This window comes from Larimichthys crocea, chromosome XIV (assembly GCF_000972845.2).
Source record: "Larimichthys crocea isolate SSNF chromosome XIV, L_crocea_2.0, whole genome shotgun sequence".
Lineage (NCBI taxonomy): Eukaryota > Metazoa > Chordata > Actinopteri > Sciaenidae > Larimichthys > Larimichthys crocea.
In genome coordinates this window covers 6113524-6138396 of record NC_040024.1, presented here as the reverse complement: position 1 = coordinate 6138396, position 24873 = coordinate 6113524, and the positions used below count along the sequence as shown (strand labels likewise).

At 46.7% G+C, this 24873-nt stretch overlaps 3 protein-coding genes across 6 annotated transcripts in view; 2 read left to right on the top strand and 1 right to left on the bottom strand.

Moving 5' to 3' along the window:
* gp1ba (glycoprotein Ib platelet subunit alpha) overlaps positions 1 to 5798 on the top strand; it is a 7334-nt gene extending 1536 nt beyond the window's left edge. Inside the window, exons 4-8 of the mRNA XM_027288161.1 lie at positions 2839 to 2934; positions 3052 to 3231; positions 3630 to 3968; positions 4215 to 4784; positions 5739 to 5798. Coding sequence (XP_027143962.1) covers positions 2839 to 2934; positions 3052 to 3231; positions 3630 to 3968; positions 4215 to 4784; positions 5739 to 5798 — 1245 coding nt within the window. The remainder of the gene's footprint in view (positions 1 to 2838; positions 2935 to 3051; positions 3232 to 3629; positions 3969 to 4214; positions 4785 to 5738) is intronic.
* Positions 5799 to 7926: 2128 nt separating this feature from the next.
* Positions 7927 to 18456, bottom strand: LOC109142911 (coxsackievirus and adenovirus receptor). 2 transcript variants are annotated; one of them, XM_027288036.1, is made up of 6 exons: positions 18273 to 18454; positions 18005 to 18154; positions 16106 to 17426; positions 12940 to 13155; positions 9610 to 9960; positions 7927 to 9529 (listed from the first exon to the last, which is right to left on the bottom strand). In XM_027288036.1, the coding sequence occupies exons 4-6, from the start codon at positions 13013 to 13015 to the stop codon at positions 9297 to 9299; spliced, it is 660 nt and encodes a 219-aa protein (XP_027143837.1). In that variant the 5' UTR covers positions 13016 to 13155; positions 16106 to 17426; positions 18005 to 18154; positions 18273 to 18454; the 3' UTR covers positions 7927 to 9296. The 2 variants fall into 2 exon arrangements, with proteins under 2 accessions (XP_027143837.1, XP_027143836.1); XM_027288035.1 differs by having other exon boundaries at positions 18005 to 18456.
* LOC109142944 (low affinity immunoglobulin gamma Fc region receptor II) lies at positions 13182 to 23227 on the top strand. Of its 3 annotated transcripts, XM_027288033.1 has the most exons (10): positions 13182 to 13235; positions 13914 to 13996; positions 19920 to 20013; positions 20434 to 20469; positions 20725 to 20982; positions 21062 to 21307; positions 21423 to 21611; positions 22226 to 22285; positions 22852 to 22941; positions 23037 to 23227. In XM_027288033.1, exons 3-10 carry the CDS (start codon positions 19977 to 19979, stop codon positions 23111 to 23113), a joined length of 993 nt encoding a protein of 330 aa, XP_027143834.1. In that variant the 5' UTR covers positions 13182 to 13235; positions 13914 to 13996; positions 19920 to 19976; the 3' UTR covers positions 23114 to 23227. The 3 variants fall into 3 exon arrangements, with proteins under 3 accessions (XP_027143834.1, XP_027143835.1, XP_019133945.1); XM_027288034.1 differs by lacking the exon at positions 19920 to 20013 and having other exon boundaries at positions 13183 to 13235; XM_019278400.2 differs by lacking the exons at positions 13182 to 13235; positions 13914 to 13996 and having other exon boundaries at positions 19783 to 20013.
* Positions 23228 to 24873: the final 1646 nt, after the last annotated feature.

The window sequence follows — 24873 nt, the reverse complement described above, 5'->3', positions numbered from 1 at the left end:
ATCCAGTCAATCTCAGGCTCACCCTGCAAGACAAAGTGATGGAATAACGGCAGATTCCAAACTCTGCAACGACGCGACTTCCTTCATGTTCCCTCCACACAAGGTCCACAGCTACGGTGGCTGAGAGGCCCAGGGGCTTAAGCAGAAGGTTCAGTGTGTGGGTCAGTGCCCCTCGTTCATAGTGCAGGACAGATATCGACACAGCAACACTGGACTATCACACTGTCCTGCTTCAGCAGCTGTCAGTAAACACACACACACACACACACAACACACACACAGACACACACAGCCACACACACACACAACGACTACAACACATCACACACAGCGTGTCCTCAGACGGTCACAAACTCTTCAGACTGAAGGTCGTTTCGTTTCAGAATGCAGCTCTCCATCCTGCTCTTCCTCCTTCCCTCGCGTTGCCCGTGGTTACGGCGGTGGACGGTGTTGCCTCTCTGACCGGGAACAAGGAATCACACGGCCGAGGGAGAACTGCAACGGCGGCCTGGCTTTCACTGACCTCCCCAGGATTTGATGACCCTGCGACCAAAGGTGACAAACGACGACTGTTCAACATGAAGAGTCATGTTTGTTCTTTGTGAAATATAGTCTGGTTTCCGTGTTGAACCAGCACCAAGGACGCGGTAAATAGTCAGAGTTATAATTTTCCATTTAAATCAAGAAATTATCTAAAGGTAAAAATTATTTAATGGTCTGACCTGTGGTTCCTTGATGCTAATGTTTGTTGGACAAATCGGAATCCGGCCGAGTAATTATATAACATAGATATCAGTGAATATAAAACCACCAAGACTAAAGTAAAGCGCAGGAATCCGTAAGACTACATCCAGGTTTTAGACAGTCGCAGGGCGTCACAGAGACTACGTACCAGGTTTTTAGACATCTGCAGGGAACGTCACGGAGAACGACGTCCACCTTTTAGACAGTCGCGGGACTCACGGAGACTACGTCCAGGTTTAGACAGCCTGACTGGGAGCACGGAGACTTTACGTCCAAGGTTTTAGACAGCCTGGCGGGAACGTCACGTAGACTACGTCCAGGTTTTAGACAGTGTGCGAGGACGTCCACATGAGACTAAGTCCAGGTTTTAGAGACATCGGCGAGGACGTCACAGAGACTAACGTCCAGGGTTTGAGACAGTCTTGGGGACGTTCACGGAGCGACGTCCAGGTTTTTAGACCAGTCCTGCTGGGACGTCGCGGAGACTACGTCAGTTTTTAACAGTCTGTGGACATCGCAAGGGAGCTACTGTCCAGGTTTAGACAAAGCCTGCGGGACGTCACGGAGACTACGTCCAGGTTTTAGACAGTCTGCGGGGACATCACGGAGACTACGTCCAGGTTTTAGACATCTGCGGGGGAACGTCCGGAGACTAAACGTCCAGGTTTTTAGACAGTCTGCGGGGACGTCCACGGAGAACAAGTCCAGTTTAGACAGGCTGCGGTGACGTCACGGAGACTACGTCCCCACGGTTTTAGACAGTCTGCGGGAGTCACGGAGAACTACGTTCCAGTTTTAGAGCAGTCCTGGGGGACGTCCACGGAGACTACGTCCAGGTTTTAGACAGTCTGCGGGGACGTCCACGGGGAGATACGTCAGGTTTTAGACAGTCCGCGGGGACCGTCAGGAGACTATACGTCCACGTTTTAGACAGTCTGCGAGGACGTCACGGAGACTACGTCCGTTTTAGACAGTCTGGCGGGGGACGTCACAGAGACTACGTCCAGGTTTAAACATCCCCTGCGGGGACGTCATCACTGGAGACTAACGTCCAGGTTTTAGACAGTCCTTGGGGACGTCACAGAGACATCCATTTTTTAGACAGTCTGGGACGTCACAGAGACGATAGTCCAGAGTGTTAGACGTCGGTGGGGACGTCCCCTCAGAATATGTCCAGTAGTTTTACAGTCCTGTGGACGTCACAGGCAGGTTTTTGAGTGACTGACAGGAGGAAACCTCGGCAGAGACGCAGGCTTCCGGCTCTGTGCTAACTGGATAAGATGGCAGCCCTGAATGTGTTTCTGTCCTTGTCTCTGTTTTTAGGTTTTGTTGTTTCCCAACAACCAGTTCTCCGGTCTGTCCTGGTCCTCCTTCCAGTTCTTTGTGGAGCTCTATGAGATCGACCTCACGGGCAACCAGGTGTCTGTCTGCAGCGTGCTTTTAAAAATCCAGAGTCTTTAAGTTTCCTTCAGTGTTAAAGGTTTTGTATCTTTCCGTCGGTCCAGGTTCCAGAAGTGACCCCCAGCGGCTCTCCGATCCTGCCCAGCCTCAGTGTTCTCCGACTGGTGTCGAACCGTCTTACGTCCCTCCCTGACGACTCCTTCACCGCCTGTCCAGGTCTGACTGAACTCCACCTGGACAACAACGCCATAGGCTCTCTGACTGACAGCACCTTCTCTGGACTCAGCAAGCTGGAGGTGGTCCCGAGTCCAAACAAAGCATGTCACGTGTGTCGTTGTGGTTTTAACTGGCTGATGTTCGAGTGTGTAACCAAGGCAACACAGGCTAACTGGAACCAAAGCTAATGCCAGCTCAGCTTGGCATGGGTCTGGCTGGTTTCATGGAGCCAAGGGTCCAAACTGTCAAAGCTGTCCTCCTGTCCTCCTCTCCCCTGTCCTCCTCTCCCCTGTCCCCCTGTCCTCCTCTCCTCCTCTCCCCTGTCCCCCTGTCCTCCTGTCCCCCTGTCCCCCTGTCCTCCCGTTCCCTTTGGGGCAGGTTTTTGGGCATGAAGTCAGAAGTTAGCGTGTTAGCTTAATTCACACCTCTTGTGTTTGACTCCTGAACGGTTCTCTTCTGATTGGCTGTCCCCTCTAGATCCTGGATTTGTCATCCAATCACATCAAGGTGCTTCCCGAGCTGATGCTCCACCCCCTCTCTGCCATAGAGACCCTGTACCTGGAGAACAACAAGGTGTGGACCCATGAACCACAGAGCTGTATGTGAGCGTGCGAGCTTGGCGCTGGTCCGAGTTCACAGCAGCTTCATGGAGCTGAGGTTGACTTGCAGGACGTTTTCGTGTCGTTTCAGATCAACGTGATGCCAGATAATTGGTTCAGCAAGAAGGAGGAGGTGCCGTACCTCTACCTCTCAGCCAATCCCTGGGCCTGCTCCTGCTCCCTTGATTACTTACGCACGTACCTTAACAACTACGACTACAACGTGTACACCCGGGATGGTCCGATCATCAACAATGATGCAGAGAGTGTGGTGAGTACCGCAAACACGGATCTACGAGACTTGGCCTGGCCTAACACCTCTTGGTTGGAGAGCATACAGTAAGTGATGTCAGTGAAATGGACTCAGGTTTCAGGCTCAGTGAGTCCACCAGCTGTTAGCTCGCTCTGATGGCGTCTTACATACGCAGACGTTCAGGAAGACCTCAGGCTGCTCATTGGTACGACCCACAGTTTGGTCATCAGGTCTGTTGAAGGTGAACTCAACTGACAGGTACTGTTTGTTGCTGTGCTGTGATTGGTCGGCTGTAGCTGGTTGTAAGTATCACAGCACAGGCGAGACGCACCGAGCATCAGGCACCCTCAGCGTGTCTCCACAAATGTTCTAGTTTCCACAAACGGACTCATTTTTTGGTGGTCGTCTTTCCTCAGGTGTGTGACTCTCCACCGAGGCATAAGGGTAGTCCTGTACTGGATCTGAAGGAATCTGATCTGTGTCAGCCAGAACCTGGTCCAGCCGGAGACTTCTACCAGCCAATGACTACCATGTCCAGCCGGAGACTACCAACAACTCCTGACGGTCCCTACAAGACAAGTGCTGCGATACATACGCCAACTGCTTCTCTTCCCACTACTACTCCTCCTGCTACTACTCCTACTACTACTACTCCTCCTGCTACTACTACTCCTGCTACTACTCCTACTACTACTACTCCTCCTGCTACTACTACTACTACTCCTCCTGTTACTGCAACTACTACTACTACTCCTGCTACTACTACTCCTGCTACTACTACTCCTACTACTACTACTCCTCCTGCTACTACTACTACTACTACTACTACTCCTCCTGCTACTACTACTACTACTACTCCTCCTGTTACTGCTACTACTACTACTACTCCTTCTTCTACTATGATTTATACGACAGCTGCTGCTCGTGCTCCCACTTCAGCTGCCACAGCATCAGTGGTAAAAGAACTCCACACCACGTACTACACGTGGTCCTGGTACCAGTCCTTCACCAGAGTGGTTGAATGGTCCGATTATTCCGGGGCGGTGGCGAGAGGTGAGGCGACTCGTTCCTCTCTTCACACTGAAAGTCCGGTTAACCTGACCGGCACGGTCCCGTCATGGGCGATCGGTGAGCCGGGCAGCTCGCGGCGTGGTGACGTTGGCGCCGGAGGTGGCGCCGCGTTCTGTTTGTGGCTTTGGGCCGGCTGTGTTCTGCTGTGCGTGGCGTCTGCGGCCTGTACACTCCTAACTCTGGCCTATCTACTCAGCTGGTACTGGAGGGTGTACAAGCCACTGAGCGCCATGCTGGCAAGGAGGCGGCGAGGAGGTGAGGGAGTGAAGATGTTAACCTACAACAGGACGGAAGGGAAGGAGGTGGCAGGAGGAGCAGTGGTGCCGCTGTATCGCTCTGTTCTGTTCATCCACAGAGAGGGAGGGGAAGCTAAGGAGGAGGAGGAGGTAGGGAAGGAAGCTGAGGAAGCAGGAGGCAAAGCAAAGGTGCCGACAGGAGGAGGAGGAGAAAGAGGAGGGAGGGAGGAGAGAGGAGTGTACAGGAAGACACTGTACCGCCTCGTAAGCAAAGAGGAGGAGATAGAGGGATGGAGGGACGTGATGGAGGAGTATCGGATCTCTGCAGAAGATGGAGGAGGGAAAGATGAAGGGATGGAGAGAGAGAGGAGAGGAGGAGGAGAAGGAGGAGGAGGAGTCACCAGGAAGTCCTACAGGGTGATTCTGAGGGAGGAAAGGGAGGAGGCGGGGGGAGGAAGAGAAGAGCTGGACTGGGTGGTCGGGGGATGGGAGGTGAAAAGAGGAGGAGGAGGAGGAGGAGGGGAGGAGGGGCCCAGGAGCAGCTGGGGGGAGTGGTTGGCACACTACTTACCCAGCATGCCCTGGGGTGTGACCACGCCTCCTGAGGGCGAGGCAACTCAGTGATGTCATCAGTGTGAGAGTCTTCTTCTGCCTGCTGTCCTGTCTGTCTCTCTGCTGTCCTGTCTCTGCTGTCCTGTCTCTGCTGTCCTGTCTCTGCTGTTAGTACAGGGACACATCAGGACTGTAACCTGCTTCTGTTTGTATATTAGTCCCATGTCTCAGAATAAAATCCATGAATCCAGACGTGTCCTGGTGTTTGTCTGAGTTCTGTGAACGTTTGGATCCGTTCAGGTCCGTCTCAGTGTCAGAACAACAAACTGCACAGTGACCTGAAACGCTGAGACCTGCGAGAGCTTCATCACATCCTACCCAATAAAACATTTAATAAATCATCTCACAGAACCAAAGAAGGAGTGAAGCGGGTCAGAACCATGATCTTTAACTCAGTGTCCATCCAGTCCACGTCTGTTGTTCTTGTTTAATATTTAAAAGAGGAAAAGGGAGTGATCATAACGACGAGGTTCAAAGATCCTGAACTACAAAATAAATCCCAACTGTCGAACGCTCCACGAGGATCTGGCTCTGCTGAACAGGAAACAGGAACCCTGCAGGTGACTGCACTGTAAGAACCTCTGTTTGCTTCCTGACGTTCTGCAGAAGAAGACAAACCGACCACACTTCCTCAACAAGAAGACTCCACCTCCCATGATGCCGTGAAATCACATCTTAAAGAGCTCGTAGCACCCCACGAGGACGCTGCGCTCTCAGATGGCAGGGTTCCTCGTTCCTCGTGGTTCCTCGTTCCTCGTGGTTCCTCATTCCTCGTGGTTCCTCGTGATTCCTGGTTCCTCGTGATTCCTCGTGGTTCCTCGTGGTTCCTCGTGATTCCTCGTGGTTCCTCGTGATTCCTCGTGGTTCCTCGTGATTCCTCGTTCCTCGTGGTTCCTCGTTCCTCGTGGTTCCTCGTGGTTCCTCGTTCCTCATGGTTCCTAGTTCCTCGTGGTTCCTCGTTCCTCATGGTTCCTCGTACTTCCTTGTGGTTCCTCGTGGTTCCTTGTGGCTCCTCGTGGTTCCTCGTTCCTCGTGGTTCCTCGTTCCTCATGGTTCCTTGTTCCTCGTGGTTCCTCGTACTTCCTTGTGGTTCCTCGTGGTTCCTTGTGGTTCCTCATGGTTCCTCGTTCCTCATGGTTCCTTGTGGTTGCTCACAGTTCCTTGTGGTTCCTCACAGTTCCTTGTGGCTTCTCGTGGTTCCTCATGGTTCCTCATGGTTCCTTGTGGTTCCTCGTGGTTCCTCATGGTTCCTTGTGGTTCCTTGTGGTTCCTCGTGGTTCCTCGTGGTTTCTTGTGGTTCCTCATGGTTTCTTGTGGTTCCTTGTGGTTCCTCGTGGTTCCTCCAGTTTCCACAGCTTTCATCTATCAAGCTCCTGTCTTGTGGAACCAGCTCCCAGTTCTGGTTCTGGAGGCAGACTCAGTCTCCACCTTTAAGAGTCGTCTTCAGACGTTCTTCTTGATAGTTCAAGCTGGCTGAGGTGAGTCCTGAACCTGAACCTGAACCTGAACCTGACAGTGACATGTGACGTCCTTTATCTCGTCTTTCTACAGCGATGTGTTTTTACTGCAGTAAGTTTCTTTGGAAAGTTTCTCTGATTGTTTCACATGTAAATGAAGAAATGTGACAGGATGAGGACTCTGAAGACGTGAACATGAACTACGTTCAGTCTTCACTCTGTTTGAAAAGTTCAGGGAAATATAATCCTGCTCCAAAGAGCATGTGTGCAGTGAGAGGAGGCAGCCAGCAGGTGGCAGCACACGACCACAACAAAGAAGTCTGTCTAACACAGAGTGTGTCAAAATAATATAGAGATAGCAATCAGATAGATAGATGATATATATATTTATATATCTCTATATATAATTATATGATAGATATATATATCTATGATAGATCTCGATATCTATATATAATAGTGGTTTCCATGGTGATGTCATCAACACACACACACACACGTAAAGTAACAGCTTGAAGCCTGAACTGTAATAATATAAAATATTTATTCAGCCATAATATTCTTTAAAAGTTGAGAAAAACAGAAGAGGAATGATATTTTTTTTTTATTTTCATTTCTTCACATCGTTTTATGAAATGTACAAAACGTGTGTAGATCATTATAAAACATATTAAACATGTTCACAGTATAAAAATAACATCAGGATAAAAAGCAGTCAAATCATTTACATATCATTAGCTGTAGACATATAAATATGTAAATCTGTGGCTCCATAAACATTTAGAAATCACTGTTTATGAGGAAAAGCAGTGCAAATAGCTGTTTGTTTTTTAAGCCTGAATAATTCATCTGACATGAAAAGACATTCATTCATTTTTTCCAGTGTTTTCAAAGATTGTCTATCGTAACTTCCACGTCTCTAAAAGTATTTCTCTTTCAAAGTATTAGCCGTATATTTTGTACCGTCATAAAAACTTCTTATTGATTATCATTATGAAGTTTCAGGGCGTTTCCTGTAACCATGGTAACACCGTTCACACACACACACACTCTAAATAATGGAAATAGAAATGTTTTAGATTGCACTAAGTACTTTAATTATACCATGCACTCGTTTACTCAGATTGATGCTGAGTCACTTAGTAAGGTGGTATCAGAGCTAAAACCCTCCACTTGCACACTTGACCCCATACTCTGTTTTTAGCTCCCTTTTAGAGGAAGTCCTACACATCGTCAATCACTCATTATTTACTGGCACTTTCCCCCAGGTTTTAAAGACAGCAATAGTCAAACCTAATAATTTTATTACAGTTAATAATATCTTAGAGACTTTTCAGTCTGGTTTTAGAGTGCACCATAGCACAGAAACTGCACTGGTCAAAGTACTCAATGATATCACTCTCGGGTGTGGCCTTGAATTGGTTCAGGTCATATCTGACTGGGCGGGACTTCACTGTGACACTGGGTGATTTCTCATCAGATGTAAATATTATTGCCTGTGGAGTCCCTCAAGGTTCTATCTTAGGGCCCCTTCTGTTCAACATCTACATGCTCCCACTCGGCAAAATGATTAGAAGTCATAACATTGAATTCCACAGCTTCGCAGACGACACACAACTGTACATCGCAGTATCCCCACACGACCTCACCCCAATCAACAACTTAGTACAATGCCTAGATGAAATCAATGTCTGGATGGGAAATAACTTTCTACAACTTAATCAGGAAAAGACAGAAATAATAATAGTCAGGCCCAAAGACCAAAGAGAACACCTCTCCCAGCATTTTCAATCCCTGGCCCTAAGGACAAAAGATCAGGTCAAAAACTTGGAACTGGTTACCTGTTCGTTTTAGAATTGATTTTAAGATTCTCTTATTGGTTTTTAAATCACTGAATAGCTTGGCACCGACCTACCTATCTATCTGGACTCCTAGTTGTCCCCAGAACCTCCACAAAGAAGTTTGGTGAGGCCGCTTTTAGCTACCTGGAACAGCCTGCCTATGGATCTGAGGGACTGCACCTCTGTAGACATTTTTAAAAACAACTTAAGACGTATCTCTTTAGCTTTTACCTAAGGTGCCATTCACTGCTGAGTTTTTATGTCCTGATCACTGTTACTTTTATCTCTGGTGCTTATTCACTGTACAGGTCATACCTACTTTTACTGCACCTGTTCTTAAATTCTGCTTTGTACCCTATGGGTCTTAATTTACTTCTTATTTGTTTCGTTGTTGTAGTTTTATGCTTTTTACTTTTCTTCTAATCTCTAGTTTTTCATGCAACTGCTCTGTTGTCTATTTCTGTTTGTACTCTGCTCTTAAGCACTTAGGGCTACAATTCTGTATGAAAGGTGCTATAGAAATAAATAAAGTTGAAGTTGAAAATATAACTATGTAATAAATTCTGACAAACTTTTAACAAACAAACTTTAAAAATCAAAAATACTTCTGTATATACATTGTAATCAGGCACTTAATGCTTTTGATAGACCTTGATTTACTCCCTTTCAATTCTTTTTAATACCCTGTGGACACACTGTGCGTCATCAACACTCACAGCTCCACCTGCATCAATAATGAAATGTTGAGATGGAGCACTTCCTGCTCCTCCCGTCTCTTCAACATGTTTTCTGCCTCCAATAACAACAAACTCATCATGAACATCGTCTCTAGAATTATTGTTCTCACCACCTCCACCTCTCTGACCTCACAGGAGCTCATCATCATCACCATCAGCTGCTGCTGCTTCTGGATCATTGTTCAAATGTCTTTTAGATTTCCAGAAAACAAAAAGTCCAACACACAAACAAACCAGGAAAGATGCTGCTGCTGTCACTCCAACGTGCATCCGAGTGTGGCCTCCATCCTCCTCCTCTCCATCCTCCTCCTCTCCATCCTCCTTCTCTCCATCCTTCATGGCTGCATAGTCTGAACCTGGAGCTGAAAATGTCCATCAGTCAGTGAATGAATGAACAGTGGAACAGCCTCCTTCATGTTTGACTCTCACTGCATGAACTCACCTGTAACCTGCAGTCTGACTCTTCTGATTGGCTGATCATCAATGAGGGCTCTCTTCTGTCGTGTTGGATCATCCACTCTAACTCGACACTCGTATGTTCCCTCATCACTGCTGCTCACGTTCTTCAGAGTTAAAGACGCGTCTCCGTCCTTCAGATCTGTGTCCACCAGCTGAACCCGACCCATAAAGGATGGATGCTGCTTCTGTGGTTTGAAGTGTCCATCTATGTATAAGAAGACTTGCTCTGGCTCCAGGTCAGGTCTGGTCCACTCTACAGCTACGATGTTTGGATCAGTAGACCGACATGTCAGAGTGACATCATCTCCAGGTCTCACTGACATCACATCTGGATCTAAAAACAAGAAGACAGTGCAGGAAGCTGTTAACATTGTTTGTTAACACCCGCCGTCACGGGATGACAGCGGGTGTTAACTGATCTGGCTCTAACGTGACCGAGCTCTAACGTGACCGAGCTCTAACGTGACCGAGCTCTAACTTGACCGAGCTCTAGCTTGACCACACCCTAACCTGACCGAGCTCTAACCTGACCGAGCTCTAACTTGACCGAGCTCTAGCTTGACCACACCCTAACTTGACCACGCCCTAACCTGACCGAGCTCTAACCTGACCTGACCGAGCTCTAACCTGACCTGACCGAGCTCTAACTTGACCTGACCGAGCTCTTACCTGACCGAGCTCTAACCTGACCTGACCGAGCTCTAACCTGACCTGACCGAGCTCTAACCCGACTGAGCTCTAACCTGACCGAGCTCTAACCTGACCTGACCGAGCTCTAACCTGACCTGACCGAGCTCTAACCTGACCTGACCGAGCTTTAACCTGACCTGACCGAGCTCTAACCTGACCAAGCTCTAACCTGACCTGACCGAGCTCTAACCTGACCTGACCGAGCTCTAACGTGACCTGACCGAGCTCTAACGTGACCGAGCTCTAACGTGACCTGACCGAGCTCTAACCTGACCTGACCGAGCTCTAACCTGACCTGACCGAGCTCTAACCTGACCTGACCGAGCTCTAACCTGACCGAGCTCTAACCTGACCTGACCGAGCTCTAACCTGACCGAGCTCTAACCTGACCTGACCGAGCTCTAACCTGACCTGACCGAGCTCTAACCTGACCGAGCTCTAACCTGACCTGACCGAGCTCTAACCTGACCTGACCGAGCTCTAACCTGACCGAGCTCTAACCTGACCTGACCGAGCTCTAACCTGACCTGACCGAGCTCTAACCTGACCTGACCGAGCTCTAACCTGACCGAGCTCTAACCTGACCTGACCGAGCTCTAACCTGACCTGACCGAGCTCTAACCTGACCTGACCGAGCTCTAACCTGACCTGACCGAGCTCTAACCTGACCGAGCTCTAACCTGACCTGACCGAGCTCTAACCTGACCGAGCTCTAACCTGACCGAGCTCTAACCTGACCTGACCGAGCTCTAACCTGACCTGACCGAGCTCTAACCTGACCTGACCGAGCTTTAACCTGACCTGACCGAGCTCTAACCTGACCAAGCTCTAACCTGACCTGACCGAGCTCTAACCTGACCTGACCGAGCTCTAACGTGACCGAGCTCTAACCTGACCTGACCGAGCTCTAACCTGACCGAGCTCTAACCTGACCTGACCGAGCTCTAACCTGACCTGACCGAGCTCTACCCTGACCGAGCTCTAACCTGACCTGACCGAGCTCTAACCTGACCTGACCGAGCTCTAACCTGACCGAGCTCTAACCTGACCTGACCGAGCTCTAACCTGACCTGACCGAGCTCTTACCTGACCTGACCGAGCTCTAACCTGACCGAGCTCTAACCTGACCGAGCTCTAACCTGACCTGACCGAGCTCTAACCTGACCGAGCTCTAACCTGACCGAGCTCTTACCTGACCTGACCGAGCTCTAACCTGACCGAGCTCTTACCTGACCGAGCTCTAACCTGACCGAGCTCTAACCTTATGGCAAGTCAAAGGGGTCATAAATTGGCCTTTTTTTTTTAATTCAACGCGTGTTATAAGTTAATTTTACACGTCAGATTGTGAAAATCGCCGTTGTCCATAATGATGATGATCTCCTCCCACTGATTTGAGTCCAGAGCAGTCGAACACAGATTCCCCTGTGCACGGATCGCCTTACAGTGAGGCTGGCTATCTTAGTTCCTAGATCCTGCATGACGCCCACTACATATATTATTACTGTCATTATTACTACCATATCTATTACTGTAATCATTTTTATCAGTCATTGTAATTCATTGTCATTTTATCAGTCATTGTAATTCATTGTCATTTTATCAGTCATGTAATTCATTGTCATTTATCAGTCATTGTAGATTCATTGTCATTTTATCATCATTGTAATTCATTGTCATTTTATCAGTCATTGTAATTCAGTGTCTTATCATTGTAATTCATTGTCATTTTATCAGTCAGGTAATTCATTGTCATTTTATCATTCATTTGTATTCATTGTCATTTTATTCAGTCATTGTAATTGTACAATATGTGTGTTGATTTGTTCTGTACACTGACATCCATTGCACGTCTGTCCGTCCTGGGAGAGGGATCCCTCCTCTGTGGCTCTTCCTGAGGTTTCTTCCACCTTTTTTCCCTGTTAAAGGTTTTTGTGGGCAAGTTTTTCCTCACTGGAACCGAGGGTCTAGGACAGAGGGTGTCACTCCCTGTACAGATTGTAAAGCCGCAGAGAAAATGGACTTTGTGACTTTGGACTGTACAAATAAAATCTGATTTGAATTTGATTTAGATCACCCGTCCGTAATCTAGTGTAGGTTACGGAGCTTTTATCGGTAGGCTGACGTACCTTTGGCGCGATGATAGACTGAGACTTTAAGCTAAGTTGCTGGCTGTAAGTTGCTGGCTGTAAGTTGCCGGCTTTAAGTTGCTGGCTGTAAGTTGCTGGCTGTAAGTTGCCGGCTTTAAGTTGCCGGCTGTAAGTTGCCGGCTTTAAGTTGCCGGCTGTAAGTTGCCGGCTTTAAGTTGCCGGCTGTAAGTTGCCGGCTTTAAGTTGCCGGCTGTAAGTTGCCGGCTGTAAGTTGCCGGCTTTAAGTTGCCGGCTGTAAGTTGCCGGCTTTAAGTTGCTGGCTGTAAGTTGCTGGCTGTAAGTTGCCGGCTTTAAGTTGCCGGCTGTAAGTTGCTGGCTGTAAGTTGCCGGCTGTAAGTTGCTGGCTGTAAGTTGCTGGCTGTAAGTTGCTGACGGAGCAGCACCGGTTGCCGGTGTCTGTTTTGTATTAGCACGGCAGCTAAGTTGACCCAGACAGTAACAGACGGTACCGGGAAGCCCTCCGCCACACAGCTCACCTTCAGATGGAGACACCGAACAGACCAAACCCAGGACCAGGACCAGGACCAGGACCAGAACCAGGAGTTCCTTCATGTTGACCACGAGGAGCCGAAGAAGAGAACACCGGACAAGGGCGGGGTTTACCGAGCTGCGTTCAAGTTCTGTAGGAAAATCTTGCAGCAACGTTTACAGTGTTGTCAGGTTCATGGTAGAGTTCTGTGATTTCCCATGGTCTGTGAATGTGTCAGAATGAATGTGACAGCAAGGGGGCGGGGCGGCAAGAGTGTAAACAAACATTCAGCAACACATGCAGGTTTGTGAACGTGTAACGTCCGTGTAACGTCGGTGTAACGTCGGTGTAACGTCCATGTAACGTCCGTGTAACGTCGGTGTAACGTCCATGTAACGTCGGTGTAACGTCCATGTAACGTCGGTGTAACGTCGGTGTAACGTCCATGTAACGTCGGTGTAACGTCAGTGTAACGTCCGTGTAACGTCGGTGTAACGTCAGTGTAACGTCAATGTAACGTCGGTGTAACGTCAGTGTAACGTCCGTGTAACGTCAGTGTAACGTCCGTGTAACGTCGGTGTAACGTCCGTGTAACGTCGGTGTAACGTCAGTGTAACGTCCATGTAACGTCAGTGTAACGTCCGTGTAACGTCGGTGTAACGTCAGTGTAACGTCCATGTAACGTCGGTGTAACGTCCGTGTAACGTCCGTGTAACGTCCGTGTAACGTCAATGTAACGTCCGTGTAACGTCCGTGTAACGTCGGTGTAACGTCAATGTAACGTCGGTGTAACGTCAGTGTAACGTCCATATAACGTCCGTGTAACGTCCGTGACAGTAGGAGAGAAACTGTCAAAGTGTAATCCCACTGTGGTAACTATGTTCAGCTGTACTTGAGTATTTGTTCTGATTACTTCTAACCACAGTTTGTTATACTGTAAGTATTCCTTCATGGTTTCTATCATTACTGTGTGTTCTTCAGGTACAGCGTGTAACATGCGGTCATGTTTAACAGGAGGAGGAGCAGTAACTGAGTATTTCTAACCTTATCCTGACCTGCTCTGTGTGAGTATTTCTGTACAAGTATCATCAGTCATAGTTTCACATGATTCGACCTGCTGATCAGCCTGGAGGAGCCCAGTGAGCTCATGACCCAGCTGTGACCAGAACCTTCTCCAGTACTGCCTCCATGAAGGGGTCACACGCATGCACAGGCAGTACAGGAGGAGATCACAGTGTCAGGCCTACAGACATGTCACACAGTACCACGAGTACTCACAGACCTGCCTATGGATTGTCAGGGCATCAAGTACTACTTATTTTATACACACACGTATTTAGTCTGCAATGTGCTGATGAACAGTTCCATGTATGTGCTGTGTGTATTTCAGTGATAACCATATAAACTTCACAGCAGTGTCATTATTACGTTACCATGACTACTTCAGGTTATAGTCACTTGTGTTATACATGTATGTTTACATAACGGGACATCATTTGTAGATATATGTTTCTTCTCTTTCAGTCGTACACGCTGCCACGATCACAGTATCGTGTGCTGCAGCTCTTTCTTTCCATGATTCAGAGATGATAATAATGACTTTATGTATATAGCAGCTTTTTACAGAGCAGAAGGGCCAACAGAAGGCAACACAGTGTAAGAACTCGTGACACTGCATGTCGACAGATTCAAGGAAAAAGAAATGATAAAAGAACAATTAATGAACATCGAAGATTAATACATGACAGGATAACAAAATAAAATGAGAAGATAAAAATAGAAAACGACGACTGTGTAAAAACGTTTTTTATGAAGTGATTTAAAGGATTCACTGATTCAGCGAGCCTCGTGTCCTCGGGCAGCTCCTTCCAGACTCGAGGGGCTCTGATCGAAAAGGCGCGATCACCTCTAGTTTTTAGCCTCGACCCTGCAACACCCAGGAGTGACCGAGGATGTAAGGCTGCGAGCTGGCTCATAGGGGGTTAACATGTAGGAACCAGAGCCCTGCGGGCTTTAAAAGTGGTCAGTAAGATCTTAAGATCAATCCTAAAACTCACAGGAAGCCAACAGAGGGAAGACTGGTGAGATGTGATGTCGTCTGTTAAAACTGACTGAGAGACAGCTACAACAGTCCAGCTGTGCGGTCATGATGAACTGCTGCAGAAAACTCCCATAAAGTTCAGAACTTTGTTTGAGTCAGACGCAGCTGTCGTCATATTTCATAAAGAAAAACACAAACTAACACTTCATAAAAAGAACTTTGTCACTTTAAAAAGTCAAATGTCTTCATGTGTCCAGCAGGTGGCGCTCAAACACATTCTGAACATCAACCTTCTCTGGAGGTTTGAGGCTTGAAGTCAGTCTGTCATATATGTCACTTTATGTACATGCAAACATTAGTTCATGCAGCAGAATTTTAAACTGGAAAATGATTTTCCTTCTAAATAAAAAGACCCCGACATAGTGCGTACAGGAGTCACTGTCTGCTGCCTCCTCAGTTTGTTCTGCTGAGTCTCATGGTGAGTTCATATATAAGCATACGTTACGCAGAGTTCTCCATGAGTACAGAAGCTGTCAGATGAACTTCTCAGTGAGTTTGATCAATGAGGAGACTTCCATAAGAAGAGAATTCTCATTCAGCTGTTTAAACTTTACAGGCTGAATCTTCACTGACTGAACAATCAAACACTCTGCACTGAGGTGGAGGGTGTTGCTGCTGTTTCTATCTGTGACCGTGGTTTGTTGGTTTGTTGGTTTGTTGGTGTGATCTGAAGAGAAGAGCGTCTCTGTCAGCCACAGCAGCTTTGTGAAACTGACAGAACCACACGAGAAATATCAGAAGTGAGACCACAGTTTATTGATGCTGCAGAGGAACAACACAAAACTTTAAAGACATCACATGGAATGATTAGCATTAGATTCTGCTCAGTAGAAATATGAATGAGAGTAAAGAAACAAGGAACAGGTTTTATGAAAATAAATCAATCCAAATCAAAGAAATCAATGAAAGTCCTGAGCTGTGACGTCTCTGGGGGGGCAGCTACAGACCAGCTGGACCTCAGAGAAGAGGAGAGGACCTGTGACTGACAGACAGACAGACAGACAGACAGACAGACAGACAGACAGACAATATCAAATCAACATTTGTGGATTTCATAGTTTAGCAGCTGTACCTCTTGTCCTCTTCGACTGGACGTCTCCTGCTCCTCACTGCTGAGTAAACTGCAGTTGTACTCTCTGTAAAATACAACACATACACATTATATTACTGCAGGTACTACAGCTGAGAGCAGTACTGTCAGTACTTAGTTAGTACTGTAGACATGATGCGTCCATCTCACACTCTGACCTGGACCAGGGTCAGTCCTAAACGAGATTCAGTTTGAGGCCCCAGAAACATCAAACTCATGCAGACGTCGTTCATTCTTCATGTATTTATTCATGAATATTTAGAGTCCTTACTGTAGACTGATATGTACAGGACGATGATGGGCAGTGAACGCCTACTGGACAGAATCAAACCTGGAGAACTGGCGCCACCTACTGTTCACCTCCTGAACCAACTCCTCATGTGACAGTGGTGGATGTTGAGACGTTGTTGGTCGAGCTGGCAGCAGCGCGATGTTTCAGAATTATGATGTACAAAGTAAATGACAGGATACGAAGCACCCTGAGCAGCAGGTCTGTCAGAAGCAGAACCAGCACCAAGTGTCGTTTCATGGGTTTGAATGAAGACACAAACCCAGCTCCTGTTCAACATAAATGACTTTACTAAAATCAGAAAGTGTCAGACACAAAATTGATTTCAAGAAGCGTATGAAAGGTGAAATAAAGTGCATTACATGAAAGATGGATACAGAGATCAGACATGGATTAAAGAGTGGAAACAGAAACATGATGCCAGTGCTGCTCGGTTTCATCTTCTATGAATAAAACGTGCTTTGATTCCAGAGTGAAACGTTCATGTGACCTCTGCAGTCTGATCAGTCACTTTGTACGGACGCTCCTCAGGTTTTCTCTTTCTTTGAAAAACAATGAAAACAACAGCAAGAACCAGCAGAACACCAAGAACTGACCCGACCACCACGAGAGGATTCCCGTCACTGTTTCCTCCACTGCTGCTCATCTCAGCTCTGCGGCCTGCACTCGCTGTGACTGTCAGGCTGATGTGGTGCCTGATCTCAGAGCGTGTCGTCTCATTGGGCCTGATGACAATAACCTGACACTCGTAGGTGCCGGTGTCGTCGATGGTGACGTTGTTCAGAACCACAGAGAAGTCTCCGTCCTTCATCTGTGGATCGCTCAGCTGCACTCGACCACGGAAAGACGGATGCTGGTAGTTTTCAAATGAGCGCTTGTTTCGGTAAAAGAACACGTAACCATCTGACTTCAGATCAGGTCTGTTCCACTCCAGCAGGACGACGGAGGCACCTCTGGGACCTGGACACTGAAGAGGGACGTCCTGTCCAGGATCCACTTTCAGAAGACGCTGATCTAAAAACAGAAAATCCAGAATTTGTTGTAAAGATTCACATTTCCTTTAGATCTCCCCTCTTACCTCACGTCCTTTTCCTGAGCACTGATTGGTTCTCTCCACCCTGTGTTCCCTCCTCACTGACCTGATGGAGTTCACCTGTCCACTCTCTATTTAAACCCTGCACACCTTTGAAGTCACGCCTTCCTGGTGACCACAGGGGGCGGCCGTGAGCAGTTTCTTCAGCCAAAATCACAAACAGGATACAACATGCCTCCGTCTGTCAGCCTGTGTTCACATGAACTACAGTAACATAAATATAAAATATAAATCTACATAAGGAGTATCAGCGTGTGTATATATACACTGATCTCTCTTTATACATATTTACATATAATCTTATTACTCACTTTAAACTGGACAAACACAAAGCTGCTCACAGAAAGTGAAAGTGAAGTGTTGCATAACTTGTTGACATGAACAGCTGACATTAGGTTGTCCTCCAACAGACTGTGTGCTGCAGTGAACTACACACACTCCTCCATCACCACGCACACACTCCTCCATCACCACGCACACACTCCTCCATCACCCTCACCTTCAGATGCACAGACCACAGAGGTGAACAGGAAACCACAAAACACGGAGAAGCGTTCAAAGCCCGTCATGTCTGTCGAACAGCTGATGTTGTTTTCAACGGACAAGAAGGGCGGGGTTTACTGAGCTGCGTTCAAGTTCTGCAGGAATTCTGAAAACAAAATACACAGACACAACAGCAGCTCTCACCAACCACTAAAAGTCAGTCCCACATTTACTCTCATTGTGTCCATGGATGTTGCTGAGGTTGCTGAGCCCGGGTACCTCACCCGGTCATTGTAAATCCTGTGGCCGGTGAAAGCTGGGCTCTCCACCCGCCCCCCAGTGCTGTATCTGGGATTCCTCTGTCCGTCCATGCTGTGACCTACCACCGTCAGTGATCACAGAGACCCTCCGTCTGTCACAGTGCTCTGCTGTAGTGATGTGTCAGTCGTGAACGATTCGTTCAATATGAACTAATCTTTTATATGACTCGGGAGTAATGAGTCGTCTCAGTGAGTGATTCGTTCATTTTCATGCAGTACCTTCCCTCGCCACATGGCAGGCAGCTGCATAAGCTCAGTCAGCAGGACAGGAAACAGAAATGATTAGTTCACGACTCACTCAACTGTGCGTCCGTCCTCAGGTCCTAGTTCATTTGTCACGTGACAGCCAGGCCGCTCAGGCTGTGTGACGAGCAGTAAGCACAACGGATCGTTCATACGGATCGTTCATACTGATCGTTCACACTGATCGTTCATACGGATCGTTCATACGGATCGTTCACACTGATCGTTCATACGGATCGTTCATACTGATCGTTCATACTGATCGTTCATACGGATCGTTCACACGGATTGTTCACACGGATCGTTCACACGGATTCTTTCACACGGATCGTTCATACGGATCGTTCATACGGATCGTTCATACGGATCGTTCATACGGATCGTTCATACGGATCGTTCATACTGATCGTTCATACGGATCGTTCACACAGATCGTTCATACTGATCGCTCATTCGGATCGTTCATACGGATCGTTCATACGGATCGTTCAAACGGATCGTTCACACAGATCGTTCATACGGATCGTTCATTCGGATCGCTCATACTGATCGTTCATACTGATCGTTCACACGGATCGTTCATACTGATCGCTCATTCGGATCGTTCATACGGATCGTTCATACGGATCGTTCACACAGATCGTTCATACGGATCGTTCATTCGGATCGCTCATACTGATCATTCATTCGGATCGTTCATACTGATCGTTCATTCTGATCGTTCATACTGATCGTTCATTCGGATCGTTCATACTGATCGTTCATACTGATCGTTCACACTGATCGTTCATACAGATCGTTCATTCGGATCGTTCATACGGATCGTTCATACTGATAGTTCATACTGATCGTTCATACGGATCGTTCATACTGATCGTTCATACTGATCGTTCATACTGATCGTTCACACTGATCGTTCATACGGATCGTTCATTCGGATCGTTCATACTGATTGTTCATACGGATCACACAGGTGTCCACAACGATCCCCAGGTGACTGTCAGACCTGCATGTTGGTCAGGTTCCTGCACTTCAGCTGCATTCAGTCCAACCTGTCATGGACAAAGTCAAAGTAAATACAGTGATTTTTGATGAAATCTGTGAAGTATCTTTTAAAAATATGATCAACATTATATAACAATAAATACTGAATGCTGACGTGGAGTGGAGCCGGTGTTGTGACAGAACCAAAGCTGGGTGATGTAACTGGGCTCAGCAGCCTCGACGGACACAATGAGAGTAAACCTGGGACTTGAAACAAAAAGCCTGACAAGAAAACAAGACTTTGTGTTTGAGGCAGACGATGATTTCTTTGTTCGTTTAATAAATGAGCTGTAAACCACAGAATCACTGAACTCATGTTCACAGAGGAAGGAGGAGGGTTCAAGCCCTGCCACGGAAACAAGCTCTCAGTCTTAACCGGCTATGAGGTACAGCATGACCAACATCATGTGGCTGCTCTGTAAGTACAACATATATGTCCTAAATCTCATAATTCTATTTACAGCGTGTCGGATGAGTTGGAAGAGTGACGGTGAGATAGAAGATGTTTGAAAACAGGAAACCGAGAGATGTAAAATGCAGCAAATGTCCTCACAGATATGACGACGAGCGGAAAATATTTGGTTCAATATTGTCTTTAAATCTTTGACAGGAAGCTCAAAACATTTCACAAACCTTGTCGTCGTGTTAAACGACATTCTCACGTCCTGCCACAGAACACATCCTGCCACAACAATGATGTGATTCACTTTAAACAAAGATCAGAGAGCGGCTCCACGTTTCTCCTGTACGCTGACTTTAAGAGAGAAAAGTCATCCTGTCATTTATTCAGAGCTTTTACTTCATCCTGAGTTTAAGTCTCATCTCATCTCATCTTCAGGGCTGAACTCGCTGCTGTCCTACACAACACACCAAGGTCAGTAAACGTCTCATATGAAGTGAAAACTGTTTTATATTAAAGTGCCTTGGCCTTGTTAGTCTGGCTTAGCATAATGGCTGGAAACTTCTCTGGGATCAGTAACTCAGAAACAAGAAACACAACCTCCTCAGTGGGTTAATGAGAGGATGTGAAAGTAGTGGCATTGTATTTGTATTTGGTGTTAGCATGTGTTCCTCAAACTGGACACAAAGATCTTTTCTTTGTCACATTGAATGCATCCTCCTCCTCCAGCCTCTCTGACGGTGAGTCCCAGCAGCTCTCAGATGTTTGAAGGACAGTCTGTCTCTCTGAGCTGTGAGGACGACAGCTCTGCTGGATGGACGCTGCTCAGGAACTTGACTGAAGGAACCAGGACTCAGTGTGGAGAATGGGGAGAGCCAGCTGGTTCTTCATGTACCATCAGCGCCATCGTCCCATGGGACAGTGGAGTTTACTGGTGTGAGTCCAGAGAGGGAGCAACCAGTAACACCATCACCATCACCGTCACTGGTAAGATCAGACTGTGCAGTTGGTGTTGATGGAGCTGTGTGTGAATGGATGAAAGGCTGAAGTTTGTCTCTGTGTTGAGGTGGAGCAGTGATCCTGCAGAGTCCTGTCCTCCCTGTGATGGAGGGAGATAATGTCACTGTGCACTGTAAAACAAAGAGCGCTTCCTCCGACCTCCCAGCTGGTTTCTATAAAGATGGCTCCTTCATCAGGACGGAGCCGACAGGTCACATGACCATCCACCGTGTTTCCAGGGCTGATGAAGGCCTCTACAGGTGTAAGATGAGCGGTCATGGAGAGTCTCCACCCAGCTGGATCTCTGTCACAGGTGAGGTCAAAGAAAATGATTAAACCACAATCAGAATCTCTGATGGGTGTGAAACGACGATAAAGACACAAATCTTTTTCCATCATTTGTAACTATTATTTTTCATTCACCTCAGGGAAACCGACCATCACACCTCCTCCAACAACCTCCACTGGTTTCTCCTCCTCCTCCTCCTCTTCCTCTCCTCCTCTGTCACACTCTCTTGCTGTCTTAGTCTTGTTGTCCTTTCCCTCTCTCTGTGTTCTGGTTCTGCTGGTTCTACTGGTTCTACTGGTGAGAAGATGTGTCCGGAGGAAACCTGAAGGTGATTCCTCTCACACTCAACATTTCACATCAAAGTTCACTTTTTCAAATCAGATACTTTAGAATTGTATTCATCTACACATGTTGTACAATGGGATGTGTGTTTGTGCTTCTGTCATGTGAGGACCAAGACGAAGTGAGGACCTTTGGCTGTTTATTTTTTATTTTGGCAGCTATAATAAAAACCCATATTTTTAACATTTACTTACAGCCAAATAGAATCCACCTCATGTCCTTTAGTAGGTTCTGTTTTGGTCTCAGTTTGTTCGCAGAGTTCTTCCTGTGGTTGAAGTATGACACCGTTTTGTGGTCAGCGTGTCTATGTGTTAGCAGAAGCTCTGCTAACATCCAGTTTCCTGTTTTCTTGTAAAAATAACACTTTGCACACTTTGGCCTTGAACGTGTTTTTCCGACACTATAACTCTTTTTTGTGAATAACTGAGTATATCTTTGTAGAAATGAATTCACAGTTTGTTTAATCTTAGTATTACATAAAGCACCATTAGACATTTTGCTTAATATTTGTTAATATTAGGAATGTTGAACTAGCAGCAGTAGATGCTCTGGTTGGTGGTTGGTTTCAGTACTTGCAGAAATCATGATATTTGTTTGCAGAGAGCGATCCAGCTGCAGTCGACTCTGCAGTGACAAGAACAGAAGACTTCAGTTATGAAGGTAGAGCTGCTCCTCTTTAATAACCACTGTTTACATCAAAGTTAGCAGCATCTGTTATATTGAAGTATTTTATGAGGTTCCTCATTGTTCGGACATTCGTGTAATGTTAGTATGATTATCATTTAGCTCAAAGTCTACATTAGAGTACGGCCTCACAGAGCTCCTGGTATAAGTATATTCCATCATAACTATTATTCGGATAGTCGGACGGCTTCAGAAAGTCCCTCCTCCCACACCTGATTCCAATGCAGCAGTTTCTGAAACCTAGTCTGACATTCATCTCCAGTTCATGCACTGATTGTGTGAAGAAAGACGTTTAGCCTCTTTCAGCTCACACTTTTGGTTTTGGAGCACATTTCCTGTCTTGTTGAGTCATAATGGTGAATATTAACCCTCAGAGGTGACAGGAGTTGATGCTATAGGATTGGACCCAGATGCAAACATTGGTCATGTCCAGACAGATGTGTTTGTAATCTGTGGTCCGACTGTGTTATCGGACTCTCCTACATTATGTTCTTGTTGTGTCGATGGAAATTATATTTCCTGTTAATATATTTCTTTTCCAGAGAGTGATCCAGCTCCAGTTTATTCAGCAGTGAGACGAGATAAAGACGTCAGTTATGGACAAATAGTCATCAGAGCAAACAGGACCAGAGGTACAGCTGACTAACCTTCAGGGTGAATTACGTGTTCGTTGAAAGCTTGAAGATGAAATTAAGTTTTTATAACGTGTGTTTGTTTGTGTGTTCAGACGTTCCAGCAGAGCCACAGGTCGTCTACTCTTCACTGAGGTCCACCTTCACACCTCCACAGCAGCTTGACCACTGAGGTCCAACTGCTGGGTCACTGCTCACCAACTGGTCTATAGTGTGTGTGTGTGTGTGTGTGTGTGTGTGTGTGTGTGTGTGTGTGTGTGTGTGTGTGTGTGTGTGTGTGTGTGTGAGCAAATTGTTTATTTATTGTTTTACTTTTTTAAATAATGCTGTTTGTTTAAAATGTGCACCAAGTGTGATCCATTAAATATAAATCACACTCATGAGAGAAATGTGATAATTATTCATTGATTCGTGTCTAAAGCATTATAACAATCTTTAAGAACTTATATTCATAAGGAGGACATGCTGAATTTGTTTTTAATGAATAATAATGCTCATGGTCATTTGGGCTTTTTGATACCACCTACCGTTTGGCATTAGTGTCCACTAGTTGGAGGGGCTTCATTTAGAGATTTTCTGTGTCTCTCAGCAGTCACTCACACACAGACAGAGCACAGCTGCAGTTAATTGCTCTGACCTGCAGCTGACCCTGGTTGCTCGGCAACCTCAAGCTGCCTTTGACTGACTTCAAGTCTCTGTGCTGCTGCAGAGTCAGTAATAATGTCTGTCAGACACTCTACATTTATTTACACAGTTTACAGTTCATAAATCTTATCTTCAGTTCTGTCCTGACTCTTTCCACACAGATTCCACATATTGATAGTACTTACAGAATCAACATTTCACACCACGAGCATGAAAAACTTCCCTTAGGAGGCAGAAACCTCGAGCTGAACCGGATCATGGTGGATCCACAACTGCAGATATAATAATCGTGGGGGGGGGGGGGGTCCAAAAGGAGAGGAGCTATAGAGACTATAGGAACTACGAGGAACCCTAGAGTCCGGTTACCACGCAGGGTGGCCAGGAGACAGTGTGAAATGAAGCCATGTGTATAGTCAGTGTTTGAATGTCTGACAGCTTTGAATGCAGCAGAGCTCCATTGTTTGGTTTCAGTTTTCAGGGAGGGGCAGCTCAGCTCAGCTTGGCTCAGCTCGGTTCAGCTCAGCTCAGCTCGGTTCAGCTCGGTTCGGCTCAGCTCGGTTCAGCTCGGTTCGGCTCAGCTCGGTTCAGCTCAGCTCAGCTCGGCTCGGCTCGGCTCAGCTGATATGATGCTTTTCTGCTGTCTCGTGTTGGTCCTGATGTCTGCATCTGCAGGTGAGCTGTGTGAGTGTGGCATGTTGTAATGATGAAAGGTTTGATCAGCTGACTGACTGGTGATCATGTGACTGCTGTTACTCACCATCATTGTTGTTTGCAATGCTTCATGATTAAAAACACGGTGATGGTCTGGAGTTGCTGTTTGGACAGAGATACATGCTGACATGAACGTCACAGGAAACTGAAACTAAAGAGCCAATGGAGAACACAAACACAGAAATAAAGAAGGATAGTAATGTTTCATACTTCAAAGTAAAGTTCATGTATGACTTCATCTCTCAGACGATGATGGGACAAGAAATACAGAAACACTGTTAGTTTCACTTTGAGTTCACTTTGGATGAAGTCACTCTGTGTCATCCTTCCTGTCTTTGTCCACCTGCTTCAGTGTTCAGTGATGGACTGTCTCAGAGACTACGTCCAGGTTTTAGACAGTCTGCGGGGACGTCACGGAGACTACGTCCAGGTTTCAGACAGTCTACAAGGACGTCACAGAGACTACGTCCAGGTTTTAGACAGTCTGCGGGGACGTCACGGAGACTACGTCCAGGTTTTAGACAGTCTGCGGGGACATCACGGAGACTACGTCCAGGTTTTAGACCGTCTGGGGGA

Bases quoted from the DNA above. Each gene is read 5' to 3' on its own strand.
- LOC109142911 (XM_027288035.1), bottom strand. From the start codon at position 13,015: ATGAAGGAACTCCTGGTTCTGGTCCTGGTCCTGGTCCTGGTCCTGGGT. The intron at 9,961-12,939 runs GTGAGCTGTGTG...TCTTGTTTTTAG, and splicing joins TTCGGTGTCTCCATCTGAAG to ATCCAGATGTGATGTCAGTG. The intron at 9,530-9,609 runs GTGAGTTCATGC...GGACATTTTCAG, and splicing joins AGTCAGACTGCAGGTTACAG to CTCCAGGTTCAGACTATGCA.
- LOC109142944 (XM_027288033.1), top strand. From the start codon at position 19,977: ATGAGGTACAGCATGACCAACATCATGTGGCTGCTCT. The intron at 21,308-21,422 runs GTGAGGTCAAAG...CATTCACCTCAG, and splicing joins CAGCTGGATCTCTGTCACAG to GGAAACCGACCATCACACCT. The intron at 22,942-23,036 runs GTACAGCTGACT...TTGTGTGTTCAG, and splicing joins CAGAGCAAACAGGACCAGAG to ACGTTCCAGCAGAGCCACAG.